Source organism: Cydia pomonella, chromosome 1 (genome assembly GCF_033807575.1).
Source record: "Cydia pomonella isolate Wapato2018A chromosome 1, ilCydPomo1, whole genome shotgun sequence".
NCBI lineage: Eukaryota > Metazoa > Arthropoda > Insecta > Lepidoptera > Tortricidae > Cydia > Cydia pomonella.
In genome coordinates, this window is record NC_084703.1 from 14,087,193 (window position 1) to 14,100,909 (window position 13,717).

Sequence of the window (13,717 nt, forward strand, 5' to 3'; positions counted from 1 at the left end):
CGAAAAGGTCGGTAGTGAAATTTTTGGAAGCCGCATATTACTACTGTGAGTACTATGCGAACCCGTTGGAATGTCCTGTCTCGAAATATCCGGTTGATGAGACGAACACGGTAAAAATTTACGCTGAATGGCAACTACGTTAAAATACGCTTCGTCGAATCTTTCCTGAATTTCATTCTCACTGTCGTCGACATCATCCCCTAATAGATCCGAAATGATAAGGTGAGACTCTTGAAAACTATCAGCTATATTTTTTATCTCCTGACAATATGAAAGAAATAATTCGACTTGTGAATCATCGGTATTGGCTAAGGTCCCTATTTCCAAAGCCTTCGCTATACGGTTATACGCTATAGTTCGTTTACGTCGTAAACTCGGTAAGTTGTTGACGGTATAAGCTTTATCGGTACATTTTTTACCTACAGATTTACGCCTTGTTAGGTAAGACATTGTTTAAGTTTAGAAAACAATGTTTACTAATACGCAAATAATATACGCTAAAACAACAAGCTCGTATTTAAAAACACTATACGTTATCAGTGATAGCACAAATAAAAACAGCTTCGATGTTTGTATAACGCGACAACTATTGAAACCGGCACCCTGAGTTCGCGGAATTAATGTAGTAAAATATATCAACTCGGTCAATTTATATGAAAAAGAACTCAAGAAGCACTCGGAACGGTTGGCGATGTTCGAAAAAGTCGATAGAAAATAAAATGAAAGAAAGTCCAGTATAATTTTCTTATTTTAATTCAACGAAAATAATTCGGGCAATATGAAACTACGAAATAAGTAATTAAAAAGTTTGAATATCTTCCTTCAAAGTTATTATACGATAACGTTCGATTTCCAAATTTTAAATATAATGACAATTTTTAATACGATAACTCGAGCGGTCAAAATAAGGAAATGAGTTATACGACTTTCGAACACCTGGGTGGAGTCGTTTTGAACAAAGGAAACGGACCAACGTAACGCGTGACTACACTACGTACAAAACTCCGTAAGACGGGTGCCTCGTTACACTGGGAGGTTGTCAGGTTGATTTCTCGAATACCCGTCGGTAGGGAATATTGTAAGTTGTAGTTTTATTTAGAAAAATGATACGATTTCTTAGTAAGTAATTCGGTTATTTATGGTACAATTCTAAATGATTTTGTAAACTAGATTTAAACGATTAGGTATATTTCGATAAAGTTTTAGTGAAAAGATTATGCAATTGTAAATTCGTTAAACGGTAGGGTAGCGAGACAAAATGCACCAAAGACTTTGATTTTAACTTCGTAATTACGCGATAGATTGACGTTGCAAGTCGTTTACACGGTAAATAAGGAAGAATATTAAACGAGTATTAACGACAATGGTAGAAAGGTTACGAAGTAAAATTGGTAGTTGGTAGGCCGAGTGTAAATGAAGGTCAAAAGGTGATTCCCGGGTTTCGGCACCAAAAAGAATGTTACAAATTAGCGCGGTTTTAATAAAGATGCAATGCCAATCCGTAACATACTGGATCGAGCATAAATATCTACACTCGCCGGTAACAAGCGATACAACAAGAGAAATTCAGTCCAACAGGATTATCATGCACGGGACTAACCTGAGGTTGCAGCAATGGTGGAATCCTCTCGATGTGACTGGTTCTTCTTACGTTTATCACCTTTTCTTCTTTCACACGCCGGCCGGCGGTACGGTTAATAGTCTTAGGCCTTTTGTCACGCGCGATAGAACACTAAAACACTTAGGTTTCGTTGCTTAAACCATAAAAAACGATTTAAATCGGTAGCGGTCGATCCGCACGCCTTGTGCGCTTCGTTAGTTCTCTCTTTTTTTCGCCACCAGAGGCGCTCTGCTGATGGCTGTCCTTAGCATGTCGTCCGATCATTTTCGGGCGATCCTATTGGCTTAAATTTCAATATTGCATCGCTGTGAAGTGCGTCTTGACATTGCATCGATAAACGGTTTGAAGCGCGCGGAATATGATTAATTATTTAAAAACTAAACGTTAAGAACGGAACAGACTTATTTACAACGGTAAAAACGGTATTTGATTTTTTTAAATTTTTTCGTGTTTGTATTATCTGACATTTTTTAAATTAAAGAATGTACTTGCTTTCTCCGCAAATATACAACGGTATTATGAATATATGTAGGTAGTAATGATAAAACCTCTTGTCCCTCGGGTACATACACCCTCGGTATCCGTCCTCACGCAAGCGCCATTAACTCGCTTTTAATGTCTCCACTTACTGTAAAACAAAATGTTTAACCTTTTATTGCTGTGTCTCGTTTTTACTAATACATAAACTGAAGATATAGCTCAGTCAGCACTTATCTAATCTACTTTACGTATGTCAGAAATTAGTGTCATACAATAATGCATTATGCAAAAATGAACCCTATCACTTTACAATAAAGTTCAAAATTAAGTGGAAAATATATTCCTCTACCTTATAAAAGCTTAACTAACCTCTCGGTTTGAAATTTTTGAATCAAATAACAGAGGGCAGAAACTCATATATATATCTCTCTTTGTGTGAAGAAATTCAAAGGTGTGTATGTTAAGTTTGTCTTTAATTAGCAGTGGGATAGCGGAGCGCCTACTAACAGAGAGGATCCCGGTGCCGGGCAGTAGGACGTATTACGTAAAGACTGTTGATAACATTAGTACTAAGTACTTTTGGCACTAATTATCATGTCTCTTCTCATAAATTAAGTGGCTCCCTAAATATTTTCACTCATATTGTGTGAAAATATATCATGTGATTATGTCATTGTCATTGGCTTATACTCGTAACAACTGAATATTACCAGTGTAATATAATAAAGCATTTTTCCAAATAAAATCCCGTTAGATTTTCTTCTTTGATTGTTCAACTGTATGTTTGTATCTACAGAATATTGACCCATATTGTATCTTACAAATTACTATTAAAAAATATCTCAATGCATTATTTCGCAATCGTCATTACAAGCTTTTATTTAGTTTCACCTGTCCCGTTGTCTGTCTGTCGGTCTGTAATCAAATCTTGCAAGTTAATTTTGACCCACTTCCCGGTTTCCAATGAAGCTGAAAATATGCATACATATGTAAGTCGGGTGACAATGCAATATTATAGTACCATCGAGCTGATCTGATGATGGAGACAGGAGGTAGCCACAGAAACTCCGTGATAAAACAACGCAACCTAATTGTGTTTGGGGTTTTTAGAATTGTCTCGATAAGTATTAGTTGCCTCTAGAAAAAAAGGTACAGTCAGCGATAAAAGCTTGTACCAAAAATGATTTTTTTGCCAAAAACTTATTTTAATACTTAAGTAAAATACGTTGTATTTGGTGGTTGGATTTGATGAATTTTAATTTGGATTCAAAGGCAAGAATGCATGTCAGTTCTAATCTCAGTAGAGTTATTGTAAATTTCATTTTCAAAAATGAATGCGAATGCATAATTTATTACAAATCGACGGTGGAACCTCTTGTAATTCAGAAATGTTCCGCTGGAACCACTTTTAATGAAGCATGAAGTCTAAACAAGTTAATGGAAATTACCCCAAAAGAACATTGCCAAGATCAAACCTTGACTGCAATTATAGATAAATATATTTTAGTAGCCTCCACCCAACTTCGTTCACGCGGAAGTCTTGAAACTGCCAAAGGGTTTATTTTATTTTTATTGCACATGGCATGATCATGACATGCCTTTCGGGCCCCATTCACCGGCCTGTTGTGTTGTATTATGATCGATTGCCGGCCCATTTGATTAGAGCGCCACAACATGATGCTTTCCAGCAATAATTGATTTCTGCGCATCTTTGACTAAATACTGTTTTTTTTTACTAAGGACACCAATTAACAATGATATTCTGTTTTGTTCCAGAGTACGTGTGGAGTACTACGTAAACGAAAATACTTTTAAGGAAAGACTGCAACTATATTTCATAAAAAATCAACGATCGAGTAAGTACATTCCAAATATGGTACTTTATAAAAAGACATATGGTATATCATTACGAGTCACAATACAATCGAAGTTACGCTCGTGATTTAATAGTAGTTTATGTGACTGCTACATAATTAAAGGCATTAAAATACACGAGTGTGAGTTTAAGAAACGAACGAATTGAGTTTCTTAAAAAGATCATACGAGTGGTTTAATGCCTAATTATGTACAGTTACATACACTATTTTATCTACACACATATTATAAACTTTCTATGAAATATTCACTAACCCAAATTACAGCCTCCGTTAGGGCAACGTTGCCAAATCGTTGTTCTCTTGGCGGAACACGCGGACATGTCGTGGCGTCACCGAAATATTTTTATCGCTTATTTTATACGAAATTTTTGCTACATTACCTTAAAAACAACAAAACATATTCATTTTATACTTAAAACTAATTAAAAGATAAACTGTACGTCAAATGGCGGTAAATGAATTTTTTTTTCACACATGTGGTTTTTTTTAAACTAGAGTCGGGGGCCTATTTCCGTATCATTCGATACAAACTAACATGCGAAATATGTAAAAATTGTATGCAATTGACATTTCATTTCGAACAAAAACGCATCTAGACTGATATTAGAATAAAGATCAAATCGAATTGCTTTTTTTCAGAGATGTTCCAAATTTGAATGCATAACCAAATCGATTTTGATGTAGTTATGAAGCTATAACTACATTATCACACATAAGAAATTTGTTGTAACAAAACAGTTTATCGTAATGTTGGCCATTATTTACGGATTATGAAGGCATCATAGAGGGTTTATGATATGCGTGTAGATAAAATGATGATGATGACATGAAACTTGGTATGAATATTCAATTAATTTTAAACAAGCAGAAAAGTCTGCGAACAACGCTATTAAGCTTAGAACAAATTTAAAACTGGAAAAATTACGGCCTTGGGTGAGACTTGAACTCATGGCCTCTGGATGATCTGGATCTATACTCCAGCACTCTGCCAACTGAGCTTCCAAGACCTCATCCATGGACAGCAAATTTTCCCACCATATTATGGGTCTGAGAGACCACTTACCGTAAATCTACCATAAGAACGTTACAGCGATAGATTTTTTTGCCAATAACTCATTTCGATACTAAAGGACAGTTTTGTAGAGAGATGTCAATAGGATGACAACATCGTAAGTCAGAAAGGAATGTCAGAGAATTGGTAAAAATGAAAACCATGTTTTATCAAATTTTTTGTTTTGTTATTAGGGTTTTTCGGATTTTGGAAGTTCTTGGGGTACGATAGATATTTAGCAGGTTGATATCATACTATAGGCATAGTAATCGGATTGCCTGTGGCAGAAAGGCTACTCTTGTAGTTGCCTTACATTAGGAGTCGCCAACACAGAGCCGCCGAATTTATCTTTTCGTACAATTGAAGTTCCGCTCTCATTGTATAACGCCATGCTGGAATAACATGAAACTTCGCATGCACATCGAAGTAATTAACATACATCATTCAGTGTCAGTGTCTTCAAAGTCAATGGCCTAATTCAGAATGTTCTTCCCTGAATTGTGATAAAGAATCTAGTCGCCCGTCTGCTGAGCTAAACCGACAGACAAGCATCGACACCCTACTCAAGTGTCGACCGCACTGACACCTACCCTCTGCAATACTCATTCACGATTTAATGTTGACATATATTCGGAGCCAGTCCACTCGAATCAGTCTACAAACATTACTTCGTTTGAACAAATAAGTGTATTCAAATTAATGAAACTTATGCTAATAAAGACAACACAGGAAAATAGCGTATTAAAAATAACAAAAGACCTTATTAATCTACGCCTGCGCCCGCGTGCTAAATAGGTGTGCCGTAAACGTGTATGTACTATGTGCTTAGTCTGTACATGACTACACGTATCTCGTCGGCAAAGTAAACGCATAGATACCTACAGGAAATAAAACCATCGCTGAGGCACCACGACGTCGTAATGTCATCGATTGATTATTATTGAAGCGAAATACGTTCCGGCTGATATGAATTATTAATTTTTCTGTTCAGTCTAAAGGACTAAATTTCTAATAATATTATAAATGTCGAAGTTTGTATGTCTCGATGGAATTGTAACCCAGAAAATAATATAGAATATTTTTGAGATCAAAAATTCATCCCTATAAGGGGTGACATGGGGTACGAATTTATAAAAAAAACTAAGGGGAAGGGAACTTCCAATGAAATGCAATGTCTACCAAGATGTGACACTGGCTAACGAACTGAATTGGAAAAAAATGTCCACGGCACCATAACATAACCGAGGCATTATAAGTGAAAAGCGTGTAGAGCGGCATATGGCAAAACATGGGTTTAAACCCTAACCCAGTTATTCATAAACGTGTACTAAAGTTACGATGCCGCTAATCATCGTTTGTCCCTTTCCATCATGCCAATACGTCGGAAAGGGACAAACGATGATGATGATGATGATGAGGGGTAAGGGACTAGGGTGGATCTATACCGTGATAATATACGGAAGCCTCTCATGGGGCCAAGGACAGAGCACATGCAGGAACACTCTAATGAAACCAATGAAAGTACAAGGAACGGCCTGCATATATATTACTGGCGCGTGCCACTGCTACCCCAGTGATACAGACTAAGGGCCAGCTCTACCATTCGCTAAACCAGGGTTAACCGATAAACCTGAACTTACTATGATTACCAGTACAATTTGACACTGGGTTAACGGTTTAACCGCTCTTAATCTCGGGTTAGTAGGATGGTGCAAGTGGCCATAAGACGCTTAAATCGGTACAAAGCTTGACTTTCTTCGGCTGGAGCGGTAGAAAAAATAATAATAATAACAGGAGTATGGAATGGAATGAAGTTTCATGCGAAGTACGCATGAATTAAGATTATCCAAGTTTGTATTCCATAGGAACTTTAATAAAAGTTCCTACGAAACCAATTTTTGATGAAATCTACATCATATGGATGTTCCATATGATGTCGATTTTCATAAAAAATGTATGATGTTTCTTTTGGGCGGTTTCAAGATAAAATCTAAAGGACTATACGGTGGCATAATGTATCCAGTACCCATGCTTGTATATTAACAAAATAATTCAGATTTGCTTTAAATCTTAAAATGTAGGTCTGTAAAAAATATAAGTTATCGCGAAAAAGTGAAGAGGTCAGGAAATACCAGCTGAGCCCCTTCTCGGATTTGATAATTCTAGGTAAATATATCCGTCGCGCTGACGGGAGCGGCTCCTAAAATTAGTGTGATGAGGACAACTGCAGCTTAGACGTATAATCCTGTGTAAAAATCTCAAAAATCGAGGTTTCGTTCTCGACATTTACCTCCTCCAAAACTTAAGCAATCGTAACGAAATTTTGAGAAAGGAATAAAAAATAAATTATCCGTGTCTTACCGTTTTGATGTTTGATGTTTGTTTTTTAACCTTCGGTTTGGTAGCTGTTTGAACAAGTGTATGTTTTTTTTTGACATAAATACATATTTTTTTTGACATAAAATATAAAGACATGGTAGAGTGACTATGCCGTGCTCTAAGAAATGTGGCTTGCAGCTATCGGGTTCATGGATACCTACCAATACACATACGTATTTTTTCTGCATCACAAATATGTCATGTGCATCTGTAGGTACTGTCGCCCCATATTACAATTCCGTAACGTAACCAAGAGTGTGTAAAGGCATAGTAAGCTGAGAGTGCTGTACCAAAGTTAGTTGTTTTCCGAAGCATAAAGAGTCCGTACAGAAACTGAGATATTTTCGTTTTGACGCATACGATGTGAGTTTTCCAGTTCATATGGTTATCTAGAGTAACACATAAAAAGTTACAGACACCGGTACTGGTAATATTAAACTCATTTAAAAAATATCATCTAGGGCCAAAATCCAGAAAGGAAAATGTCGAGAACGGTTGTGTGGAAACACGACTACTACATTTCCCGTTAAATGAAATAAAACCTTTATAAACGGTTTTATTTCATTTATAAGGAAAGGAGTAACTATACTAGGGTACGGTACTCCAGTACGGCTACCACCAGTATGACAGTGACATATTCGTTAACGTGTCCGTACCATACTTTCTATGCATCTCGCTCGTACTGGTATATTCGTGCAAGCGAGAGTTATAGAAAGTTAGTTACGCTGTTACGCAGACGTTAGCGAATATGTCAGTTTGACACTGATAAGGTAGTCGTGGTAAGGCTACTGTAGGATATGCTATAGGTTATATAGGTTAACGTGCGCATGGTTAAAACCTTCTTTCACGAAGTAGCATGACAAGTGCGAGTGAGTAGTTTCCGGCGTGACGTGCTATAACCCTTTCTGTTTGTTTCAGGTTTACGTATTAGGATAGCGAACTTGTTTTTCAAACTTTTGGCGTGCGTCTTGTATATTTGCCGCGTTGTCGCCGACGGAGATCCTATTACTGCTTCCTGGTAAGTTAGCACTTTACTTACATGGACAGATTGAACATAGTTTATACTTAAATTCCACACCCAAATAAAGCGGAAAAGCCGGAAAATACTCTGTCGTGGTATTAGTTGCGTAGAAGAAATGCTAACTCAACGGTAAACAAACATGTTCATGGATAAAAAATACTATTGGTCTAGACAATGAAACTTAATTGGGAAGCCGTGAGGTTTCCACTTACAATTTAATGTATTGAAAGCTTATTCCCAATGAAAAGTAAAATTTATATTTTTTTTATTTTTTTTACTACGTCGGTGGCAAACAAGCATACGGCCTGCCTGATGGTAAGCAGTCTCCGTAGCCTATGTACACCTGCAACTCCAGAGGAGTTACATGCGCGTTGCCGACCCTAACCCCACCCCCCTCGTTGAGCTCTGGCAACCTTACTCACCGGCAGGAACACAACACTATGAGTAGGGTCAAGTGTTATTTGGCTGCGGTTTTCTGTAAGGTGGAGGTACTTCCCCAGTTGGGCTCTGCTCTAGATCTGGAATGACATCCGCTGTGCTGTGCCCTACCACACAAGGCGAGATGACATTCACATTGCCCATACCTCTCTTTTGGACGTAGTTTAAGGACATACCCGGGTCCAAACTTAAACTTAACTATATAGGTATAAACTTCGAGCAAATAAAATAAAATATTAACACAAAAAGTGGCGATGTTTGTTGACTCTGTAAAAATGCGAGCTTTGAATTTGTGGGAGCGACACTACTCGTTACACAACGCTGAGCCGTGAAGAGCCATCACTTGCTTGTAGAGAGAGAGTACAATGAGACGAGTGTTGTGACCGCTACCATCTCAACAACCTACTGCGAGAGTACAATACAATACAAATATTTTCATTGTACGTTTTAGAAACACGCTGAGAGTAGAACGAATGGAACTAAGGGGTAGGGGATACCAATAAATTGTAAATACTAATAGATAAATGAATACGGCTAGTGAAATAACTTAAACGGTGTAAATTATTATACACCGTGTTTTTATTGAATTCCGTTAAGGGTATGAGTAAGTACGTTTAAGGAAACTAAATGGCATGGATAATTAAAAAAAAAAATTGTATTATTTTTATTATAAAACGTAATTAAATGTTGCATAAGTGTAGCGTTGTCGTAACACGGGTATTACATTTAATTCAACCAAAAAATTTAAAACTGTGACATATCAATTACATTTCAAACATCGATCGTCCGAGATAGTACTTACGTTTGGTAGCAAATTTGCACACTCGTTCTAAACACTAATCAATATGTAAAGAGGCCCTAAGGCCTTACAGCTCGCGCGCACACTATCGCCTCGTGTGTAATGAGGTAATGACCAACTTAGCACACTTGTATCATAATGTACTATTCCAGTACATATGGTGCTACGTTACCGCACTAGTGCGAAAATTTGCATATTACGTTACTGTGTCGAACATTTAAAGGGCCATATGTACTGTAAAACGTTGTACGATACATGTGCGAATAGGTAATTCGCAACTCGTGTCGATTTAAAACACTCCCTTCGGTCGTGTTTTAATTTATCGCCACTCGTTTCGAATTTCCTATTTTTCGCACTTGTATCGTAATGTACTAATTAAGTTGTATTGCAGTGCCCTACAGGGTTTTTATAGCTGGACAAAATAAAATGCCACATCTTGTTTAACCTATGAAAGCAATAAAGATACTGATACTAACCTCGATCCCATATTTTCAATGCAGTTTTCCCGTAAAACCGGAAATCAAATCTGGTCACCCTAATCTAAAGGTACTTAATTTAACTAGCGAGATTGTAAGTGGACGATTGTGTAAAAAGTAATCAGTTGAGGAATTAATGAGAATTTATTTATTTATTTATTATACTTTATTGCACAATAAATGAAGGTACAAATGGCGCACTTAATGCTTTAAGCCATTCTCTACCAGTCAACCAATGTAAACTTATCTTTTTATAAGAAGGCCGTAAGTGTGGCGAAGGTAGATTATTTTGCTTGTATGGCTTTTTCTTACCTTACTCACCGGCAGGAATACAACACTACTTATGAGTAGGGTCTAGTGTTATTTGGCTGCGGTTTTCCGTAAGGTGAAGGTGCCTCCCCAGTTGGGCTCTGCTGTAGATCTGGAATGACATCTGCTGTGTTGTGCCCTACCACACAAAGCGAGATGACATTCACCGTTTGGCATGGCATATTCGCCGTAGAAACTTTGGAACCCTAGTCACCAGGCTACGGTCTATGGTCTAAGCTCAATCTTCGAGCAACTAGATGCAATATTATTTCAAAGGGAGAACGCAGCCTTATAAGAAACGCTATCACGGGGAGAACTCCCCGTGGGGAGATAATACTTGAATAAACAGAAATGTATTTTCACCTATTCATATTTTTTTGTACTTAACCTCAAAAGTAATTGCAATAAAAACAGTTTTGTCTAGTCCAGTGCAGTTCAATTCTAATTTCTGTTTTATACATACTATAATTTACAGTCGGATATTGTTGTATAGGTACTGGGCTTTCAAATTACTTGCCCTTTTACTTTACTGATTTACTGCCCAACCGATCACTTTTCCGTTTACAGCTTATGCGCAGCATGAGATTTTGGACCATATTTGTTTCCAATGGGTCTATTGTCGTATCTATAGTAGTATTTCAACGATCGCAACAACGACTGTTCTCAGCCTGAGCGTAGAGTTACGTAAGTTGCCCGGGCATTTATTAACGCTATAAAACAAATGGCGACTAACGTATCGAGTGAACTATAAATAATGGCTATTGGAGGAAGTAAAATGCACAAGTTTCAAACATTGATTATATCTTGGTGTCAAATTTCTTCTTCTGTTAGTAGATTGTTTGGACAAACCGTAAATCCGAATTAGAGCAATACGCTCATCAATCACTCTATGTGTACACAATTAGACCATTACCGTTGTATACAAAGGAAGACATTTCATCTTCGTGTACAAATAACAAATAGGATGTCATTTCTAATTTCCATTAACACTGAGGGGAAATTCAAGTACAGTTGTTTATTACTTTCAGTTACGGATGTAAGGTCGGAAATAAGACTGAATTTGAATATTCCGCGAACTTAACAGAGGAGGAGTTTCAAGAACACCCGATTATCAACTGGGACGGCATAATATGGGTCAACAGACCTCTCTACCTATGGGGAGTGCAAGTCATACTAGCTATGATCTCGTTCACGGAAGCAATACTTATAGCTTATTTAGGATATAAGGTATGAGGCTCATTATTATGTAGTAAATCCTGAGTCACGCATGACTAACCAAAGTCTAAATATACCTATGTAAATATGCTTTATTAGACACTAAACAATCTTGAGATAGTTTATTACCTTTGCTAAAATTGATGTCATAGATTTTGTTTGTTTGAGCCTTCCTTGTTTATCACGAAAGTACACATAAAAATGAGGTCAAATACATAAAACTGATACTGTCACATGAGTTAGTAGCGTGTTAAAGTAGTTTTCATTTCACCAGCTCGGAATGATTTCACAAGTCAATTCCAAGTCCACTGCTGCTCATAGATAAATATGTTAAAGCATTATTTTGGATTCGACCTGTATTTTTTTACATTTAGTATTTTCGTCATGTTGCACAGATAGACTCTTGTGAATATACTTAGGTACCCAAACTCCCTCGAAATGCCTCCTACTCGAAAAATAGTTCACAGAAATGGAGAAAATATGAAAAATATATAATAACTGTAACTGTGTGTGTGTGTGTGTGTGTGTGTGTGTGTGCGTGTGTGTGTGTGTGTGTGTGTGTGTGTGCATGTTAACGAAGCCTGCGTCTTGGATCTTACCTCTGTTTTGATATGATGTTAAATTTTCTTTTTAATAAATGGAATAAAATACTGTAACATGTATAATTGTACTGAAATTTCCATAGTAAGACATCACAAAATAACGAGTAACTCGCAATCTTCTTATAAAGGAAAAGCTGGGTTTGGTCAAAGTATTGTATTATTGTGCATCAGAGCGTATTATTGATCTACTACTGAAGTAAAAAAATGTATTACACTCGGCAGCAAGGCAGCATACGTCATGAGTCTTGAAAACCTTGCATAGCTGTAGATTCTTCTAATTTTGGAATGTTTGCTTGCTTGACTTTTAGAATTACGAATTTGCACCCCTGGATAACAAATAAATGACTATATTCTTATTCATGTAAATATGTCTGCAGGGAAACATCTGGCAACAAGTTCTATCATTCCATTTCATTTTAGAAATGGTAAACACCATACCCTTTGCTTTAACTGTAAGTATTTAATAATAGATTAGTCTAAACATAGGTACTGGTAGTTTTTGACTTAACGAACTTAAACACAACGATGCTTTCTTCTCTAACGGAACAATTTACACAGCATATGTCACACAACCACTTACATTTTTAGGGTTCCATAACCAAAGGGTCAAACGGGACCCTATTACTGAGACTTCGCTGTCCGTCCGTCCGTCCGTCCGACTGTCACCAGGCTGTATCTCATGAATCGTGATAGTGAGCCAGTTGAAATTTCTACAGATTATGTATTTCTGTTGCCGCTATAACAACAAATACTAAAAACAGAATAAAATAAATAATTAAGGGGGATTATAGATGTAGCTCGAAAAGTGGCCAAGTTAAAGTTGGACTGGGCTGGGCATGTCTGCCGCATGCCGAATGACTTGTGGGCCAAGATAACCACGGATTGGGTGCCCCACGAGTCAAACCGGGGATCTGGCAGACCTCGTCGGCGATGGCGGGATAACTTAGACTCCTTTTTGAGGGACTGGCCGGTCGTAGCTCAAAACCGGGATGAGTGGAAAAAGAGGGGGGAGGCCTTTGCCCAGCAGTGGGACACAATGGGCTCGTTATGATGAATTAAGGGGGGCTCCCATACGACAAACATTTTTTTTGCCGTTTTTATAAATAATGGTACGGAACCCTTCGTGCGCGAGTCCGACTCGCACTTGCTCGGTTTTTTTATAATACAATGTAATTATAAACTTTCTTCAAAGCCCTTATTTAGCTCGCAAAAGTGACATATGGCGCGTAGTGACATGACTATAGTATCACTACTTCTGCAGTAGTAATTTCATGAGCACAGGTGACAAGTTGAATTGCAAAATGTAAACAGCCATATCACGCCTTGTTACTTTCTCGAATCAAATAGGGCTTCTGCACAAGAAATTAAATTAAATACGCTGTAGGTAGGCAAAAATTTGTTCCGTTTGAGGAGTAAAATCGATCCTTGCATTTAAAGCACCAAGGTCAG

General features: G+C 37.4%; 1 protein-coding gene across 1 annotated transcript in view; it reads left to right on the plus strand.

Moving 5' to 3' along the window:
* Positions 1-13,717, plus strand: part of LOC133516124 (potassium channel subfamily T member 2) — a 119,616-nt gene that overhangs the window by 61,447 nt on the left and 44,452 nt on the right. Inside the window, exons 2-5 of the mRNA XM_061848865.1 lie at positions 3,878-3,957; positions 8,327-8,426; positions 11,480-11,678; positions 12,646-12,720. Of these exons, the coding sequence (XP_061704849.1) occupies positions 3,878-3,957; positions 8,327-8,426; positions 11,480-11,678; positions 12,646-12,720 (454 nt within the window). The remainder of the gene's footprint in view (positions 1-3,877; positions 3,958-8,326; positions 8,427-11,479; positions 11,679-12,645; positions 12,721-13,717) is intronic.